Source organism: Acipenser ruthenus, unplaced genomic scaffold (genome assembly GCF_902713425.1).
Source record: "Acipenser ruthenus unplaced genomic scaffold, fAciRut3.2 maternal haplotype, whole genome shotgun sequence".
In the NCBI taxonomy this organism is placed as follows: domain Eukaryota; kingdom Metazoa; phylum Chordata; class Actinopteri; order Acipenseriformes; family Acipenseridae; genus Acipenser; species Acipenser ruthenus.
In genome coordinates, this window is record NW_026708029.1 from 19,661 (window position 1) to 38,296 (window position 18,636).

Sequence of the window (18,636 nt, forward strand, 5' to 3'; positions counted from 1 at the left end):
AAAAAAGAGCTTCAGGCTGCACGGATAAAGATTTGAGCTCAGAGCGCACTGTAGTGTGAAGGGCTGGGGCTGCAGACAGCGTCAAAACAGAAATATCCGAATCGCAAATCCACACTAAACAGAAAACAAACAGAAACATCGATTCAAAACGCTTCCCCCCTGCTTCTATGGCAGGCTCATAACTTCCACAAATCCTTCTCATGTCTCCCAGCAGCCTCTCTGCTCATCACAATTCCCCATCTAGTGTTGCAGTGTCAGGCTAGCTCTGTGTCACATGGTCTAATCAACCCCCCCCCCCCGTTATTTTCCTTGCCCCCAAACACACTTCTTCCAACTGAATTCCCCCCCCCCCCCCCCCCCGGGTCACCCCGGTTTTGAGCAAGGTTAGCATAGCGTGACGAGCCGTACCCCCCTCCAAACAAATGCTTGGAATTGGGACCCCTGCTTCGTAATTAATGCTTTAAAAAAGGGATTTTAGGTCTGGTCATTTTCGGAGACTGAACTGCTCCCTCCCTCACCCCCCTAACAGAAAGGGCGTCCCCACCAGTCCAGGGTAGGCTAAAGGCATGGAAACCGAACTGCTCCCTCCCTCACCTCCCTAAAGAGAAAGGGCGCTCCCTCCAGTCCAGGGGAGGCTTTGTTTAATTCAAACTATTGTGAACCAACACAGAGAGAGATTAAAAAGTGTATCTGGGTGACAACAGCACCCCCTGCTGCGAGGCAGCGGTACTGCTGTTCTATTTGAGCTACAATAAAACATGACAGCCCATTGTAAACTGGGGTGTGGATCCTGACCTGCTTTAGAAGGAATATAAAATGCTGCTGGAATCAAAACGGGACGCGAGGCTGTTGCTTTGACTCCTCACGCCAAACAAGCCCCTCTGTGGTTAAACTGGTCTGGACCGATATAAACAGAGTTAAGAATCGCTGATTATTTCGGAGCAAGGAGGCAGAGTGTGACCAAAAACCGAAATGTTTTTCCTTTTCAGATTTCTATATATCTGTGGTGTCCCTGCCTGCCACCATCGAGGCCAAAAAAACGACGTCAAGAAGGAAACGTCACAACCTCAGAGAGGTACCGAGAGGACTGGCTGACTGCATCCTGTCTGGAGGTGTACATTTACACCCCTGTCTCCAGCACAGCCTCTGCCCAGATTCACACACTCTCGCTGGGTCAGTCTCAGCAAAGCAGCAGAACCTGGTTAAGAAAGGTGTGGCATGAGGAGAGGAAGGGAGGGAGGGAGAGGGGGAGGTGGTGGTGGGGGGAGTCCCATCTCATTAAGGAAAGCGGATCACAATGTTCTCTCTAAAGTCTCTGCAGACAGATTTCCCGTTTTTTTTTGTTTGTTATACTTTCCCCAGGATGTTTCATCAGAACGATCAGAGGTAGGGTGGAGTTTTTTTCCAGACTAACTGTCCGTCTCCCAGTCATCCTTCCGGGATCATCATCATCATCATCATCATTATTAATATTATTATTTTTTAATCTTATCATTACTACTGCTATTATTTCGATGAAGATGAGAACAGTAAAAAAGCAGAAGTCCAAGCAGAACAAGAATTCGAAGTTGACGCCAAAAGCTTTGCCTCTCTCTCGCCAAATGTTTAAAAGCATCATGGTTTTTTTAATTTGTTTTTTCTTCCTCTCTCGATGCTGCTGCTGCTTGTAGCTGCAGGTTTCTCTGTTTTTTCTGTAGTTTACGATGTCGCAATCTCTCCTCCTAGATGTCTCCATCCCTTCTGTGCGATTTCAACAGCAGGAAGATATTCTGAAAGAAAATGCAAAAAATAAATCAATAAATTTAAATACGAGACACTGCTCAATGCCTTGCTTAATTTGGGGATGGAAATGAGACTCCTATTGCACAGCATTTTCCCCCCCGTTCCAGGTTTTACTATGTGCTCGATTAGCCGCAGTGTGTATAGGTAACTAGCACAGGTATGTCAAACTCAGGTGAAACCAGGAATGGATCAAACTGCTAAGGAACGAGACACAGAGAATTGTGAGGGTCTGGAACCAACTAGCCAGTAATGTTGTTGAAGCTGACACCCTGGGATCCTTCAAGAAGCTGCTTGATGGGATTCTGGGATCAATAAGCTACTAACAACCAAACGAGCAAGATGGGCCGAATGGCCTCCTCTCGTTTGTAAACTTTCTTATGTTCTTATGAATGGGAGTCTTATTTCCATTTGATGATAACCAGCATTATTATTACTACATGGCTAATCAAGCTCCTAGTAAAACCTGGAATGGGTGACACTGCTCTGCAACAGGAGTCTTATTTCCATTCCTGAACTTTGTGCTTTGCTTTTTTCTTGAGTTCTAACAGTTTATTGATAACATCCAAGAAGCAAAAACGTTTTCAGTACAGTGCAGATCACGATCAATAAATCTCAACAGGTTATCATCTGGTTTTACTGTACTGATTTATAAAATCAATACACCTCACCAATCCCCTACACAGCTGCTCAGAAGGTTCGGTGGGCGTCCCCCGATCCCATGACCGAGCCAGCTTCCTCTTCCACACCCAGGATGTCTACAGCAGCGTTCCTGATTGAGTTTGTCAGGTTCACTCTCTCTGGTACCCCCGTCTCAGAAAGCCTGGTCTATAGCAGCGTTCCTGATTGAGTTTGTCAGGTTCGCTCTCCCCGGTACCCCTGTCTCAGAAAGCCTGGTCTACAGCAGCGTTCCTGATTGAGTTTGTCAGGCTCGCTCTCCCCGGTACCCCCGTCTCAGAAAGCCTGGTCTACAGCAGCGTTCCTGATTGAGTTTGTCAGGCTCACTCTCCCTGGTACCCCTGTCTCAGAAAGCCTGGTCTACAGCAGCGTTCCTGATTGAGTTTGTCAGGCTCACTCTCCCTGGTACCCCTGTCTCAGAAAGCCTGGTCTACAGCAGCGTTCCTGATTGAGTTTGTCAGGCTCGCTCTCCCTGGTACCCCTGTCTCAGAAAGCCTGGTCTACAGCAGCGTTCCTGATTGAGTTTGTCAGGCTCGCTCTCCCCGGTACCCCTGTCTCAGAAAGCCTGGTCTACAGCAGCGTTCCTGATTGAGTTTGTCAGGCTCGCTCTCCCCGGTACCCCTGTCTCAGAAAGCCTGGTCTACAGCAGCGTTCCTGATTGAGTTTGTCAGGTTCGCTCTCCCCGGTACCCCTGTCTCAGAAAGCCTGGTCTACAGCAGCGTTCCTGATTGAGTTTGTCAGGTTCGCTCTCCCCGGTACCCCTGTCTCAGAAAGCCTGGTCTACAGCAGCGTTCCTGATTGAGTTTGTCAGGCTCGCTCTCCCCGGTACCCCTGTCTCAGAAAGCCTGGTCTACAGCAGCGTTCCTGATTGAGTTTGTCAGGTTCGCTCTCCCCGGTACCCCTGTCTCAGAAAGCCTGGTCTACAGCAGCGTTCCTGATTGAGTTTGTCAGGCTCACTCTCCCCGGTACCCCTGTCTCAGAAAGCCTGGTCTACAGCAGCGTTCCTGATTGAGTTTGTCAGGCTCGCTCTCCCTGGTACCCCGGTCTCAGAAAGCCTGGTCTACAGCAGCGTTCCTGATTGAGTTTGTCAGGTTCGCTCTCCCCGGTACCCCTGTCTCAGAAAGCCTGGTCTACAGCAGCGTTCCTGATTGAGTTTGTCAGGCTCGCTCTCCCTGGTACCCCTGTCTCAGAAAGCCTGGTCTACAGCAGCGTTCCTGATTGAGTTTGTCAGGCTCGCTCTCCCTGGTACCCCTGTCTCAGAAAGCCTGGTCTACAGCAGCGTTCCTGATTGAGTTTGTCAGGCTCGCTCTCCCAGGTACCCCTGTCTCAGAAAGCCTTGTCGAACAGCTGGCAAGGCCTTACCTTGCTACACATACCATCTTTGCTGCAATTCCGATTATCCAGGTCTGTCACCTCCTCTTCCACCTGCAGAGAGAGATAGAGAGAGTCAGGGAGCAGTCCTCATTTCTGTTCTAACCTGAATTTCAAGAACCAGAATAAACACACATTAAAACATTTAATAATCCAAACACCTAAATCTTCATATTTTGACTAATCATAATTCTAAACCTAATAGGATTTACAGTAATAATAATAATAATAATAATAATAATAATAATAATAATAATAATCCCACCTGTTCTCTCTTGCTTTCCAGCCTGATATCTATTACCTGCTGTGTTGCTGCTACTATTTCATGTATTATGCATTGTTTTACTGTACATCATGTATTCTGCATTTCTCTGTATTTAAAGTATTATGGATTTTCTTGTTGCTACTGCATCTTGTAAAGCGCTTTGTGATGGTGGTCCTCTATGAAAGGCGCTATATAAAATAGATTAAATGATCCCCACAATTTCAATAAACAATGATAATTTGAATATCATAATTCTAAACCTAACCTAATAACATACTAATTTATAATAACTAATACCTTCCTTTATTAATGATCCCCACAATTTAAATACATTTTTATCATCATTTTCATACCGACACTAACACTACTGCCAATAACCCTAATAGCTGGTGTAATAAATCATAACGAAACCTTACGATCAACTCAATCTCTCCTGATTTCAGGCAGGCAGGTGAATGGTTTCACTCCCATTGACTCCGGGCGTTTGCAAAGCCCCTGTAACACACACACTGCTGGCGTTTGTATTACAACGCATGCTGGAGTATCAAATCGTGGTGCGTTCTTCACGTGATGAATTGTAATAGAGGTAGGTATCGGTAGTGTCGTGATTCAAGACCAAACACACATCAGAAACTCCACCTACCCCATTTAACAAAACAGCCCATCATTAAATAACCATTTGATCTTGCTGTGCATCACAGAAGCAGGCCATCAGAGTATCGTGAATCGCACGGTATCGCGACCTGCATATTGTTCGTATGTATCTCTCTCTGTCCTGCACGTTCAAACAGCATTCATAGCGAACGCCTTTACAGTACACATTTCTACAGCGCCTTTCATCACAAGGATCCCAGAGCGTTTCACACACAAAGTGAACTGAATCATTAAAATGAAGGTCTTGCACAGAATGCAATTAAATATCTTAAAGGAGTTTTTCTGTTAGTTAGCAGGAGTCACGGCCTCACCTCCTTTCGCCACTTGAGTTCACAGAATACCCTCTCGAAGCATTCGTGCATGTAGTTAAACTGGAGAGAGAGAGAGAGAGAGAGAGATTCATACAATTATAAAAAACAATAGCACTGAAGTGGCAAGGAGATATCTATCTGATTTCTCCTACAAGAGACAGGTTCAACCAGACATACAATTCTCTATTTTACTCTTATTTGAATTAGATCTTATTTGCATCTGATTTTATTGTACTTTATAGCTGCTCTTATCTGTAATGTGATATCTTATAATCATATTTTACAATGTGATATTCTGTAATGTGATACTTTGTAATGTGATATCTTGTAACAATTGAAAGTCGCTCTGGATAAGGGCGTCTGCTAAGAACTAAATAATAATAATATTAATAATAATAATAATAATAATAGAGACAGGGTCAACCAGACATGTTAACTGATATAATGTCATGCAAGTCTAGTGTTGAGCAGGCTGGGCCTGACTCACGTAGGGGGTGAAGATCTTGACCCAGCGCGGTTTCTTCTCTCCGCGGGCGTACTCAAAGCAGAACGCCATGCCCTCCTCGTCAGTGTCCCACCGCTGCATCTCATCCCACTCGAACGCAATCACCTGGTTCTGAGAGGAGACGCAACACTGTCACCCACAGACCGACAGTCAGAGAGACACGGCACAGGAAACCTGCACTACTGTCAAGAGTGACCAATACAGACGAAGGAAGATGCAACAGTTATACAGACTCGACTCAATGCCTTGCATAATTCAAGGATGGAAATCCTGTTGCAAATTCCAGGTTTAACTACGATCAGCCCCTGTGTATAGGCAACAAGCTCAGGGGTGTCTTGGAATGGATCAGACTGCTAAGCAAAGGGAGTCTTGTTTCTGACCCCGTGATGAGTTTATTCCTCACCTCCAGCTGCCCCTCCTCAGTGCAGGCGTGCAGTTTGAAGTGCTTGACGCTGATGGCCGTGATCACGTGACCCTTCCGCCGCGAGTCACAGGCGCAGTGCGGGAAGAGGATCTCATTGTAGCCCTCGCACGAGCGCAGCATGCTCAGATACTGCAGAGAGGGGAGAGGGGGAGAGGAGAGATAGAAGGAGGAGACAGACAAAAGGGAGATGAGGGAGAGAGGAGGTTAGAGAGAGAGAGGGGCAAGAGAAAGACAGGGATGAGAGGTGAGAGAAAGAGAGAGAGGCGAGAGAGAGAGAATTGTTACAATTTATGGGGAACACATTGCTAGAACTGTACTTGGCCACACACTCAGACGGACACAGATCATGCCTCTTTAGAAATTGCTACTACAAAACAGCCTTGCATGCAAAGACAGACAGACACACAGATATACACAGACACTCAGAGAGAGACTGAGAGAGACACACAGACTCACCATTCCCATCTTCTTTTGCTCTGCCAGTTTCTGAAGCTGGTAGGCTTTCTCCTCAGCCTTAATGTGGCCCTTCTTCACATCCTCCATCGCCTGCAGAGAGGGAAGAGGGGGGAGCGAGGGAAGGGGTTAGACCAGGAGGAAAGGAGAATCAGGCTACACTGAAACACACACAGAGCCGTATATCACAATTCAATCCATCCTGCGTAGGGCGTCTCATTCTTATAAGCAGTGTTATTCCAGGCAGTCTGGGGATGAGAGGACTGCCAATCGAAGCACATGTTTTATATTTCAATGGGAGAGGCTCTCAAATGCACAATGTATTATTATTATTTATTTCTTAGCAGACGCCCTTATCCGGGGCGACTTATAATTGTTACAAGATATCACATTATTTTTTTACATACAATTCCCCATTTATACAGTTGGGTTTTTACTGGAGCAATCTAGGTAAAGTACCTTGCTCAAGGGTACAGCAGCAGTGTCCCCCCACCTGGGACTGAACCCACGACCCTCCGGTCAAGAGTCCAGAGCCCTAACCACTACTCCACACTGCTGCCCTATTAACTTATTATAAAATCACAAAACAGACTGTAGTCTGTATACTGCATCGCACACACTGAGAAAGCAGTATACTGTATAAGACACACACAGCTGTAAATATTACTGGTGAAAGCAGCATACTGTATAAGACACACACAAAGCTCAGTATAACCTGAGGCAAGTTACTACATTGCAACACACACACAGACAGAGACAGAGACAGACAGTGAGAGAGAGAGAGAGAGAGAGAGAGAGAGAGAGAGAGAGAGAGAGAGAGAGAGAGAGAGAGAGAGAGAAAAAATAAACAGATACACATACAAACACACGTACAGAGAGAGACACACGCACACAGACAGAAACAAAAGAGAGAAAGACAGAGGCACAGAGACACGCACACATGGAGACAAGAGGCTGAGAGAAGGAGAGAGAGAGACAGAGAGAAAGCAGTTGACACACACACACACAGGGCTGGGTGCATACCTGGTGAAAGCAGTAGGCGATGGCCAGGTCGTTGTCGTTGAGCAGCACCTCCTCCTCCGTGGTGAAGAGCCACTTGTTGACAGTGAGGCAGGTCCCGGGCACAGCCGAGGTGTAGTTCTGTACGTACAGCTTGTGAGGGAACTCGTTGGGAGCCAGCTTCCTCACTGCAGCACAGCACAGCACAGCACAGCACAGCACGTCAATACAAACACACAGTACATCGATTCAACTGCTTGCTTATTGCTGCTTTCAATATCTGTCAATGTTTTTGTCTATGCAAAGCGCTTTGGGGCGATTTATCGTGAAAGACATATCATGTAGTTAAACTGGAAGCTGCTTGGGTTTGTGAGGATCGCTGCTCTCCAGAGTCTTAAGAAAAGCAGCGATCCTCACAAACCCAAGCAGCTGCTTCTTCACTCGTTTCACTCTGAATGGTGAATCAGCCCGATCAACACCAGTCACCCTCGCCTGATTGTCAGCTCCTGATTTCTGTGGCGATCCCAATCATCTAATAATTAATTAATCAGTCTGTGCAGCACTAACGGGGACGAGTGGTAAACCATCTCTGTGTGGTCGACTCTCGCTCTCAAACAGCAGACTCACCGAACGAATGGTTGATCACCTCAAACAGGGCAAAGTAGCTCGCTGTGATGCTGTCCATGCCAACCTTGGAGGCCACGGCCTGAGGGAATTAATAAAAAAAAATAAAAAAATTAATTGTTTAAAAAGACAGAGACGGAAGGCAATTAACTGGGCTGTCCAGATCACAGTCCCCAAAATGTTCCACAGTAAATGCACAGCAAAGTGTAATAAAGCACAGTCAAAGCATAGGGAAGCATTGTAAAGCACAGAGAGGTCTGGTAAAGCATAGGGAAGCATTGTAAAGCACAGAGAGGTGTGGTAAAGCATAGGGAAGCATTGTAAAGCACAGAGAGGTCTGGTAAAGCATAGGGAAGCATTGTAAAGCACAGAGAGGTCTGGTAAAGCATAGGGAAACATTGTGAAGCACAGAGAGGTGTGGTAAAGCATAGGGAAGCATTGTGAAGCACAGAGAGGTCTGGTAAAGCATAGGGAAGCATTGTAAAGCGCAGAGAGATCTGGTAAAGCATAGGGAAGCATTGTAAAGCACAGAGAGGTCTGGTAAAGCATAGGGAAATATAAAAAAAAAACACACATGGTAAAACAAAGCCTTATAAACGTTTCCCCACAGTAAATGCAGCACCCCGATAAAGCAATCAATTGTTTTATTGATCAGGCACTAGCCGAAGATGGAAATTCGCTTCCAAATCAGCTTTTAAAACCTCAATGCGGACGTTAGCCGCTATTGATTCACACTCAATTGTGAGGGAATGACAGCTTTTCTCGTTTTTGAAATCAATACATTACCTGATTAAATGAATTTAATTCCTCATTTAAATTCTCGCCCGCCTGTCGGACAAAAAGGTTCCGGAGCTGGGATCCGGCACAAATGAACCTCTGATTATCCCCGTGCCCCCCCTGATTATCCCCGAGCCCCCCCCTTGATTATCCCCGAGCCCCCCCCTGATTATCCCCGAGCCCCCCCTGATTATCCCCGAGCCCAGGTTTGCTGCCCTGCCTCTCCCTGGCTGCAGTTACCTGGTAGACCTGGTCCGTGGTGCTGTTCTTCTTCACTCGCACTGTCACGGTAGACTTGTCTGGCAGGGCTACCCTCAGCTCCACGTCCGAAACGCCATTGTAATTCTGAGGAGAGTAGAAGCGAATTCAAATTAAATAGTAGTTAAAAAAAGGATTTTTAAAAAAAAAAAGAAAGTTTGTTTTTGCATTGCAGGGATGGAAACAAGACTCCTACTGCAGAGCAGTTACACCCATTCCAGGTTTTACTAGGAGCTTGATCAGCCCCAGTGTGTATAAGCGACAAGCTCAGCTTTTGTAACAGTTGTGAGGCTGTGTGGTCCAGTGGTTAAAGAAAAGGGCTTGTAACCAGGTCACCGGTTCAAATCCCACCTCGGCCACTGACTCATTGAGCAAGTCTCTTAACCTCCTTGTGCTCCGTCTTTCGGGTGAGACGTAATTGTAAGTGACTCTGCAGCTGATGCACAGTTCACACACCCTAGTCTCTGTAAGTCGCCTTGGATAAAGGCGTCTGCTAAATAAACAAACAATTTGAATTACTATTTCATCAACATAACAGGCTCTCTATTTCTTTTCTGATGTTGAAATCGCCTTGGTGCCCTTGGGATGGATTTATGTTATACCTCCTAGAACTGCCTTGGGTGCCTCTGAATCTTCATGACCAACGAAGGCAACATTGCTGTGCCCTTCCTGACCTTAACTTCCTGCCCTGGACGTGTGTGTGTTCTGTCCGTCACGGCACGTGTGTGCGTGTGTTCTGTCCGTCACGGCACGGCGTGTGTGCGCGCGTCTCACCTCGTCAGATTCAGACAGGAACTCCTGCATGATGTCACTCTCCCCGATCACCCGCACAGAGCAGACTGCGGAGAAGGGTACAGCGTGAGCACAGCACAACACACTTCAATACAGCAATGCAACACGCAGAGAACAACGCGTGGGTGTGATCCGAGAATTCAAACTCCCACCCGAGGGGTGGGACGTTACACGTTTATCCAGTTACCTTTCTCCAGGTACTCCTCCAGACCGCGGCGCCTCGCGTCCAGCTGCTGCTCGGACAGGTTGAAGGGCCACTTCCCGGGCAGCCTGGGGAAGGTGAAGCTGCCAAACTCTTTCTTGATGTTCTGGTGCAGGATGGCGAACTCGCGGTACCGCTTGGAGCACAGCTGCCTGCCTGCCATGTACACGTTGTACACCTGGGGGGGAGGAGAGAGAGAGAAAAAGAAAGAAAGGAGGGAGAGAGAGAGAGAAAGGACAAGAGAAAGAGAGAAAAGCGCTCAGCACTGCAACAGGAATCACATACACTGTGCAAATACTCCGAAACAACTCCTCCCCCTCACACTCCTCTCCTCCCATTCACCTTACCTCACTCCTCTCCCACACAACCCTACCCCACTCTAAGTATGGAAGGAAGACTCCTATTGCACAGCAGTTTCCCCCATTCCTGGTTTTAATACAAGCTTGATTAGCCCCAGTGTGTAGAGGTAACAGGCTCAGGTGTGTTCGACAAAACTCATAGTAAAACCAGGAGTGGATCATACCCCTATGCAATGGGAGTCTTATTTTCATCCCCTCCCTCCCCCACACCTTCTCCGTGCCCTGCTCAACATGCGAGCCCCCCCCAATTGCTCTCCACCCCTCTCCTCACCACGAACTTCTCCGTGCCCTGCTCAACATGCGAGCCCCCCCAAATCGCTCTCCACCCCTCTCCTCACCACGAACTTCTCCGTGCCCTGCTCCACGTGCTTGTAGGTGGGGATGGAGATGGGCACAGCCTGCTTCTCGCTGTAGTCGTGGAAGACCTGGCCAGCCTCGTCCCCGGGGTCCAGGCTGTCAGCCTCGTGCTGCGGCACGGACAGCACGGTGAGGAGCAGCTCCCGGTCCCCCGCCCGGATCAGCTCCACCACCTGCTTGTGAGTCGCGCCCTCCACATTCACACCATTCCTGGAGAGAGGGAGGGACAGAGAAGAAAACTCCTTAAACCACAGGAGGCCGTTCAGCCCATCAGCGCTCGTCCGGTTCCCAGCAGCTGATTGTAGGGCTGGGACGCTGCGGGGTCAAATACCCATCAGTGGATCAAAACAAAATGAATAACGGGAAAGCACATGCGGTTTCATTAATCAGTTTTTTTAGGATGAAATCAAAATGCGTAAAACTGTACTCTTGTATCCGCCTTTGCTTCCTTCGTTGAACTATTTCTATCAAAATCCCACCTGTCCCCTCTCCCCACCCCACCCCATTTGCGATGGTCAGGTAAGAAAGTGAGAGGGATTTTAAGAAAGTCAGATGGATTTTAAGAAAGTCAGAGGTCAGCTCTAGTGAGGTCACTGTCCCAGCCCAGTCTGGGCTGCTGGTTTCTGTTCTCAAAGCCTCGCTCAGCTGTGAGCTTCTGCTTCATGAATATGGAGGATGAGGTCAGCTCAGTGATTAGAGTTTCCATTGCCTGGGCGGCAGCAGCAGCAGCAGCAAAGGGAGGGTTTATTTAGAGAGGAAAACAGAGGAGGAGAACAGCCTGGTAAGAACCTAAGAGAGAGAGAGAGAGAGGGGAGAGAAACACACACATACAGAAACACACGTACACAGAGAGAGACACGCACACAGACAGAAACAGAGAGAAAAACAGAGACACGCACACATGGAGACACGAGGCTGAAAGAAGCAGAGAGAGAGAGAGAGAGAGAGATGCACACACACACTTGTACAGACAGAAACAAACAGAGCCGCGAGCATACACACACACACAGGGAGAGATGTGTAAACATTGCGAAGCTGTTTGGGTACCTGCCTAGCGATACGATCCTTTCCATAACCTCGGCTCACACAAAAGCCCAGCTACGATTATTACTTATGTAACTGTTGGTTTGCGTGCGACTAAAAACCACATGAATGAGGCCTGTGGAAGAAGCACAGGGTCCATTACTGGAGTCTGCAGAGAACACCAACACCGAATGCACGAGAAAAAAAATAACAAGCAATCCGATCCCTTCAATGAGCGACGGCTTTATATGCCAGACTGTGAAACTGGGGAGCCCAAATGCTGAAACGCAATTTGCAAGGCTGTGGGGGTAAACAAAACGAGTGAAAGGGACCATCAGACAGAGGAAGAATTCACTCGCCTCTCATTTCTGCCTGTTACCTTCCTCTGGAAGCCTGGGTTCCAATCTGGGGAGGTGAGGCGGCACACAGACAGACAGGGGGTCAATTTTACTAGCTTCTCGTTTCAGAGATGGAAATAAGACTCCCGCTGCACAGCACTTTGATCCATTCCTGGTTTTACTAGGAGTTTAAATTACACACCCAAGCTTGTTGCCTATACACTGGGGGCTGATCAAGCTGGTAGTAAAAGCTGGAAAGGGTGACACTGCTGTGCAACAGGAGTCTGATTCCCATCCCTGCACAGATACAGGTAGTCATTTATCGAAAGCGAGGGTGGGAGTCTGACAACGGCGTTTCTGATGGTAAAGGTTTGTGAAATTTTTACAGGAACTAAAAACAAAAACTCTGCCAGCCTTTGAGTTCCAGTAAGCCTCGTGAAAAAACTCTTGCAACGGTTTCCAGTCCTTTTTGTGTAATAAGCTGGGATCACAGAAATGAAAAAAAAAAAAAGCTGAACTGAAACCAGAGTAGAGAGAGAGTTGCTACTCCAGATCAGAGCGTGTTACTAACCTCAGCAGCTTCACCCATTCCAGGTTTTACCAGGAGCTTGATTAGCCACAGTGTGTATAGCTAACAAGCTCAGGTGTGCGTTATTAAACTCCTAGTGAAACCAGGAATGGATCAAACCGCTCTGCAACAGGAGTCTTTCTTCGGTCCCTGGATTAGCACAACACCTCACGAACAGCTCTTTAAAAACTGATCATATTTTAGTTTTACTAATAAACTTACAGCTGCATTTCGCATTTAAATAATTGCAACGTCAGCTGTCACTTGCATGAGGAGGCATTTGACTGTCGCATTACAGTCATTCAAATTTACACAATTATGATGAACTACTTGATTAAAAACACACAACAGGGGATGGCAATAAGACTTCCATTGCATAGCAGTTTGATCCATTCCTGGTATTGCTGCGAGTTTAATAATCAGACACACCTGAGCTTGTTACCTAGACACACTGGGGCTGATCAAGCTGGTAGTAAAACCTGGAATGGGTGACGCTGCTGTGCAATAGGAGTCTGCTAAAAACACACAAGCCACACTGACCAGCGTACACTTCAGTTCACAATTAATACGAGGGGGGTCGCGTTAAGTAATTATTTTATTTTTGTATTATTATTATTATATTATATTATGTATTTCTTAGCAGATAAATCCCCCATTTATACAGTTGGGTTTTTACTGGAGCAATCTAGGTAAAGTACCTTGCTCAAGGGTACAGCAGCAGTGTCCCCAACCTGGGATTGAACCCACGACCCTCCGGTCAAGAGTCCAGAGCCCTGACCACTACTCCACACTGCACTTGCACAGTAGGAAAAGGCGGTCTCTAATCCGTGCTTATCCAGTTACAACACAACCCCATTCTTAACGGAAACCGACTCCCTTCTCATGACCAGCAGTCGTCCTATACCTAACAACACATAGCAACGCTGTTGATGTCAGAGGAAAGCGATGCGTTTTGCATTTCAAATGAAGCTACGGCTAAAAATCAGCACACAGCGCAGTGTTTGTCCTGTTCGTAAGGCTGTCGCTTAACTGGGGTTGGGGTTGGGATGCAATTCAACCGATAAAACGAAACCGGGCGAGTGGACGCCGAAGCGTGCATTACTTCAAGATAATTATAAATCGGTTCACGACCTGGCAAGCCTGTGTGTCCATAACCCAAAACGTGCTGTATAATTAATACTAGCGCAACGGTTCAATGTTATTCTTCGTTAGTGCGACCTGGCTGTGCAGTATAAACACCTCGAAAAAGAGACGATATTATTAAAAACACGGTCCTGTTGCTGTACTGGATGCACACCAGTCGACCACAATTCAACTCCGGCTGATTACAACCACTTAAAAAAAAACAAAAAAACAACTCGATCCAACTTGAGCCTCTGTCTCGGTCTCTCTCTTGAAATCCGCAACGCAGAAAATAATAATAATAATAAAAAAAAAAACACGACAGCGCCTACTTCCCCATTCGCGCAACACCCACCACGGGGTTGTAAACAACTGGCTATTTCGCCTCACTTTTTTTTTTTTAAAATGTATTTATATTAGTCGTAAGGCGTACTCACACTTCGAGAATGCGGTCCCCCTTCGAGACCCCGGCTCTGTCGGCGGCTCCTCCCGGCAGGACGGCGCTGACGTGCTGCAGCGGCGCGTACAGCTCCCCGTTGATACTGCGGAGCTGGCCTCCCTCGCTCACCTGGCCCCGGACGTTAAAACCGTAGCCCGACTCCGACTTGACGATTCGGACCAGCCTGGGACCCGAGGCCACGGCGCAGGGGTCGGCTATCCCGGCGGTTGCCGTGGAGTTGGCGCTGTTCCTCGGCGTCTGCCCGGAGCGCACCCCGTCTCCCGCTTCGTCCGCCATCTTTACAACAACACGGACCGCCGCCGTCATCACGAGACGCTCCCGCTGCGGCCGCCCGCCTCGCCCTGCCCCCTTTTTACAGCGGTCAGAGAGCATCATGGGTGTTGTAGTTTCTTCAATGCGGGAACTGCGGTTTCCATTCACTTGGTAAACGATCCCCCGGGAACTACATTTTCCAGAATGCCAAGCGAGGAGCCCCGGTGTAGTTTTTGGGCGTTAGTGGGAGTCGTAGTTGTGAGGCGAAAGAAGCTGTTTTGTTTACTGTAGTTGGTGTGTTTTTTTTTTGCAAAAGATGCGATTAAAGAAAAAAAAGCTGTACAAAATATGAAAAACCACGATGTTACGTGGCGTAACCCTTTCAGATTTATCTGATGCATATCTATCTATCTATCTATCTATCTATCTATCTATCTATCTATAATATTTTAATTAATTTGAACCTTTATTATATATTCGAGCCAACGCTTAAGCCAGTCTGTAACGTCATAAACTATATGTCTGTAACGTTAGTAAATAGGTGAAACTGATATGACATCATTATATTCTTTCAGTTCAACAGGCTGGTTCATTATCTTCTCTGTGCTTTACTACACTGTGCTGTGCTTTTACCAGGGGGATACCACAGCAGTAAACTTTGAGAATGGGGCTGGTTCATTATCTTCTCTGTGCTTTACTACACTGTGCTGTGCTTTTACCAGGGGGATACCACAGCAGTAAACTTTGAGAAGGGGGCTGGTTCATTATCTTCTCTGTGCTTTACTACACTGTGCTGTGCTTTTACCAGGGGGATACCACAGCAGTAAACTTTGAGAAGGGGGCTGGTTCATTATCTTCTCTGTGCTTTACTACACTGTGCTGTGCTTTTACCAGGGGGATACCACAGCAGTAAAGAAGGGGGCTGGTTCATATCCTCTTCTCACTGCACTATGATTTTACTAGGGGACAGTTTTATATGAGTTGGTTAGTTTTTTTATGCGTTACCATACCTCTCTGTACTTTACCATGTTGTAAAAAGTTTCCCCTGGTAAAAGCACAGCAAAGTGTAAGAAAGCACAGTGAAAGGTTAAGTATAGGGGAGCATTGTAAAGCACAGAGAGGTCTGGTAAAGCATAGGCAAGCATTGTAAAGCACAGAGAGGTCTGGTAAAGCATAGGGAAGCATTGTAAAGCACAGAGAGGTCTGGTAAAGCATAGGGAAGCATTGTAAAGCACAGAGAGGTCTGGTAAAGCATAGGGAAGCATTGTAAAGCACAGAGAGGTATGGTAAAGCATAGGGAAGCATTGTAAAGCACAGAGATGTCTGGTAAAGCATAGGGAAGCATTGTAAAGCACAGAGAGGTCTGGTAAAGCATAGGGAAGCATTGTAAAGCACAGAGAGGTCTGGTAAAGCATAGGGAAGCATTGTAAAGCACAGAGAGGTGTGGTAAAGCATAGGGAAGCATTGTAAAGCACAGAGAGGTGTGGTAAAGCATAGGGAAGCATTGTAAAGCACAGAGAGGTCTGGTAAAGCATAGGGAAGCATTGTAAAGCACAGAGAGGTCTGGTAAAGCATAGGGAAGCATTGTAAAGCACAGAGAGGTCTGGTAAAGCATAGGGAAGCATTGTAAAGCACAGAGAGGTCTGGTAAAGCATAGGGAAGCATTATAAAGCACAGAGAGGTCTGGTAAAGCACAGGGAAGCATTGTAAAGCACAGAGAGGTGTGGTAAAGCATAGGGAAGCATTGTAAAGCACAGAGAGGTCTGGTAAAGCATAGGGAAGCATTGTAAAGCACAGAGAGGTGTGGTAAAGCATAGGGAAGCATTGTAAAGCACAGAGAGGTCTGGTAAAGCATAGGGAAGCATTGTAAAGCACAGAGAGGTCTGGTAAAGCATAGGGAAGCATTGTAAAGCACAGAGAGGTCTGGTAAAGCATAGGGAAGCATTGTAAAGCACAGAGAGGTCTGGTAAAGCATAGGGAAGCATTGTAAAGCACAGAGAGGTGTGATAAAGCATAGGGAAGCATTGTAAAGCACAGAGAGGTGTGGTAAAGCATAGGGAAGCATTGTAAAGCACAGAGAGGTGTGGTAAAGCATAGGGAAGCATTGTAAAGCACAGAGAGGTGTGGTAAAGCATATGGAAGCATTGTAAAGCACAGAGAGGTGTGGTAAAGCATATGGAAGCATATTTCATAAACATCTCAAACCAGGGTAAACTGTGTTAAATGTATGTAGTATAATCATGGGAAAAACTACAAAAATAACGTGGCAAACATTGCTAAGTGTATTTATAACCGGTTCACTCCATACAGCCTATGCAGTCAGCTTTCATTTTAAAAATGAATACGAGGAACGCGTGCAGTTGTGCTTGTCCTGTCTTTCCACGACCTGCCATTTTCTGTAAACAATTATTTACATGATATAATAACATGGGCCGGCGGCATGTACGCACGCTGTGTTATTACACCCTCTGTGCGGATTATAACGCAATGTCTGGTCACAAACACTAGCAATGATTGTTTTTGTTTTTACCGCTTAGTTTTTGACAAAAATAATAAAAGTAAACATTTACAAGAAGTCGCTATCGTCAGCTGACTGGACTACAAGCCCCAGAATGCACCCGTGCCCCCCCCTGCTGCGCAGAACGCTGGGTACTGTAGTCTTTTTTCTAACTTGTTTTCTTTGAGTTTTTCTTGCGAAAGAGGCGTAGCGAGAAAGCCGCGCGTCACGTTCAGGAGCGCTTCGTTTGCTGTTTCAGAAAAAAACAAAAAAAACAGCTGAGTCATTATTATTCTTCTAACCGACCGTGAAGTTTTGCAACGCTCTGCATTTCTCAAGTTTCAAAATCCGAGGAGTAAGCAGTCATTTCATGTCATGTTAGGACCCTGTTGTCTGTTGTAACGCTTAAGAAATAAATACATACTGTTATTAAAACACACACGCACGCACGGACACACACACACAGATAGAAACACACACACGCACGCACGCACACACACCCACGCACGCACACACACCCACACACACACAAACACACTCACGCACGCACGCACACACACACACACACACACACACTCACGCACGCACGCACACACACACACAAACACACTCACGCACGCACGCACACACACACACACAAACACACTCACGCACGCACGCACACACACTTCCCAATAATTTTCAAAAACTCTCATATATTCTCAGCTAAAACTGTAAGAAATCAAAGGGCCACACAGCCTACAATACACAGCTGTGAAATCAGCTTCCCTTGTGTCTCTCAAGCTGTTTCACATAAATACCCCACTCTCTTTCCTTTCTCTTTCCCTCTCTATCACTATCACCATCCTTCTCTTTCAGCCCTCCCTCTCCCCTCCCCTCCCCTCCCCTTATCCCTCTCCCTCCCCCCAATGAACCAGCCCCCTTCTCAAAGTTTACTGCTGTGGTATCATCCTGGTAAAAGCACAGCACAGTGTAGTAAAGCACAGAGAAGATAATGAACCAGCCCCCTTCTCAAAGTTTACTGCTGTGGTATCCCCCTGGTAAAAGCACAGCACAGTGTAGTGAAGCACAGAGAAGATAATGAACCAGCCCCCCTTCTCAAAGTTTACTGCTGTGGTATCCCCCTGGTAAAAGCACAGCACAGTGTAGTGAAGCACAGAGAAGATAATGAACCAGCCCCCTTCTCAAAGTTTACTGCTGTGGTATCCCCCTGGTAAAAGCACAGCACAGTGTAGTAAAGCACAGAGAAGATAATGAACCAGTCCCCTTCTCAAAGTTTACTGCTGTGGTATCCCCATGGTAAAAGCACAGCACAGTGTAGTAAAGCACAGAGAAGATAATGAACCAGCCCCCTTCTCAAAGTTTACTGCTGTGGTATCCCCCTGGTAAAAGCACAGCACAGTGTAATGAAGCACAGAGAAGATAATGAACCAGCCCCCTTACCGGGTGCAAACCCAGTACATCACGCTCTTCAGAGCCAGATCACTTTACCAAAGAGACAGGCTCTCCCTTGCAAGAGCTGTTACACACTTGAGATAGTTTCAGTGCATCACCTCATTTCCACCACA

At 46.7% G+C, this 18,636-nt stretch overlaps 1 protein-coding gene across 2 annotated transcripts; it reads right to left on the reverse strand.

Annotated features, from left to right (window-relative positions):
• Positions 1 to 567: 567 nt before the first annotated feature.
• On the reverse strand, positions 568 to 14,725 carry LOC117395411 (sorting nexin-27-like). Of its 2 annotated transcripts, none has more exons than XM_059019637.1 (13): positions 14,297 to 14,725; positions 10,790 to 11,018; positions 10,078 to 10,270; positions 9,873 to 9,937; positions 9,081 to 9,185; positions 8,067 to 8,145; positions 7,464 to 7,627; positions 6,444 to 6,533; positions 5,967 to 6,116; positions 5,546 to 5,674; positions 5,059 to 5,118; positions 3,834 to 3,882; positions 568 to 1,769 (listed from the first exon to the last, which is right to left on the reverse strand). In XM_059019637.1, the coding sequence occupies exons 1-13, from the start codon at positions 14,692 to 14,694 to the stop codon at positions 1,699 to 1,701; spliced, it is 1,782 nt and encodes a 593-aa protein (XP_058875620.1). In that variant the 5' UTR covers positions 14,695 to 14,725; the 3' UTR covers positions 568 to 1,698. The 2 variants fall into 2 exon arrangements, with proteins under 2 accessions (XP_058875620.1, XP_058875621.1); XM_059019638.1 differs by having other exon boundaries at positions 3,820 to 3,882.
• Positions 14,726 to 18,636: the final 3,911 nt, after the last annotated feature.

Bases quoted from the DNA above. Each gene is read 5' to 3' on its own strand.
- LOC117395411 (XM_059019637.1), bottom strand. From the start codon at position 14,694: ATGATGCTCTCTGACCGCTGTAAAAAGGGGGCAGGGCGAGGCGGGCGG. The intron at 11,019-14,296 runs GTGAGTACGCCT...CCCTCTCTCCAG, and splicing joins GGGGACCGCATTCTCGAAGT to GAATGGTGTGAATGTGGAGG. The intron at 1,770-3,833 runs GTATGTGTAGCA...ATTTTCTTTCAG, and splicing joins TCGGAATTGCAGCAAAGATG to AATATCTTCCTGCTGTTGAA.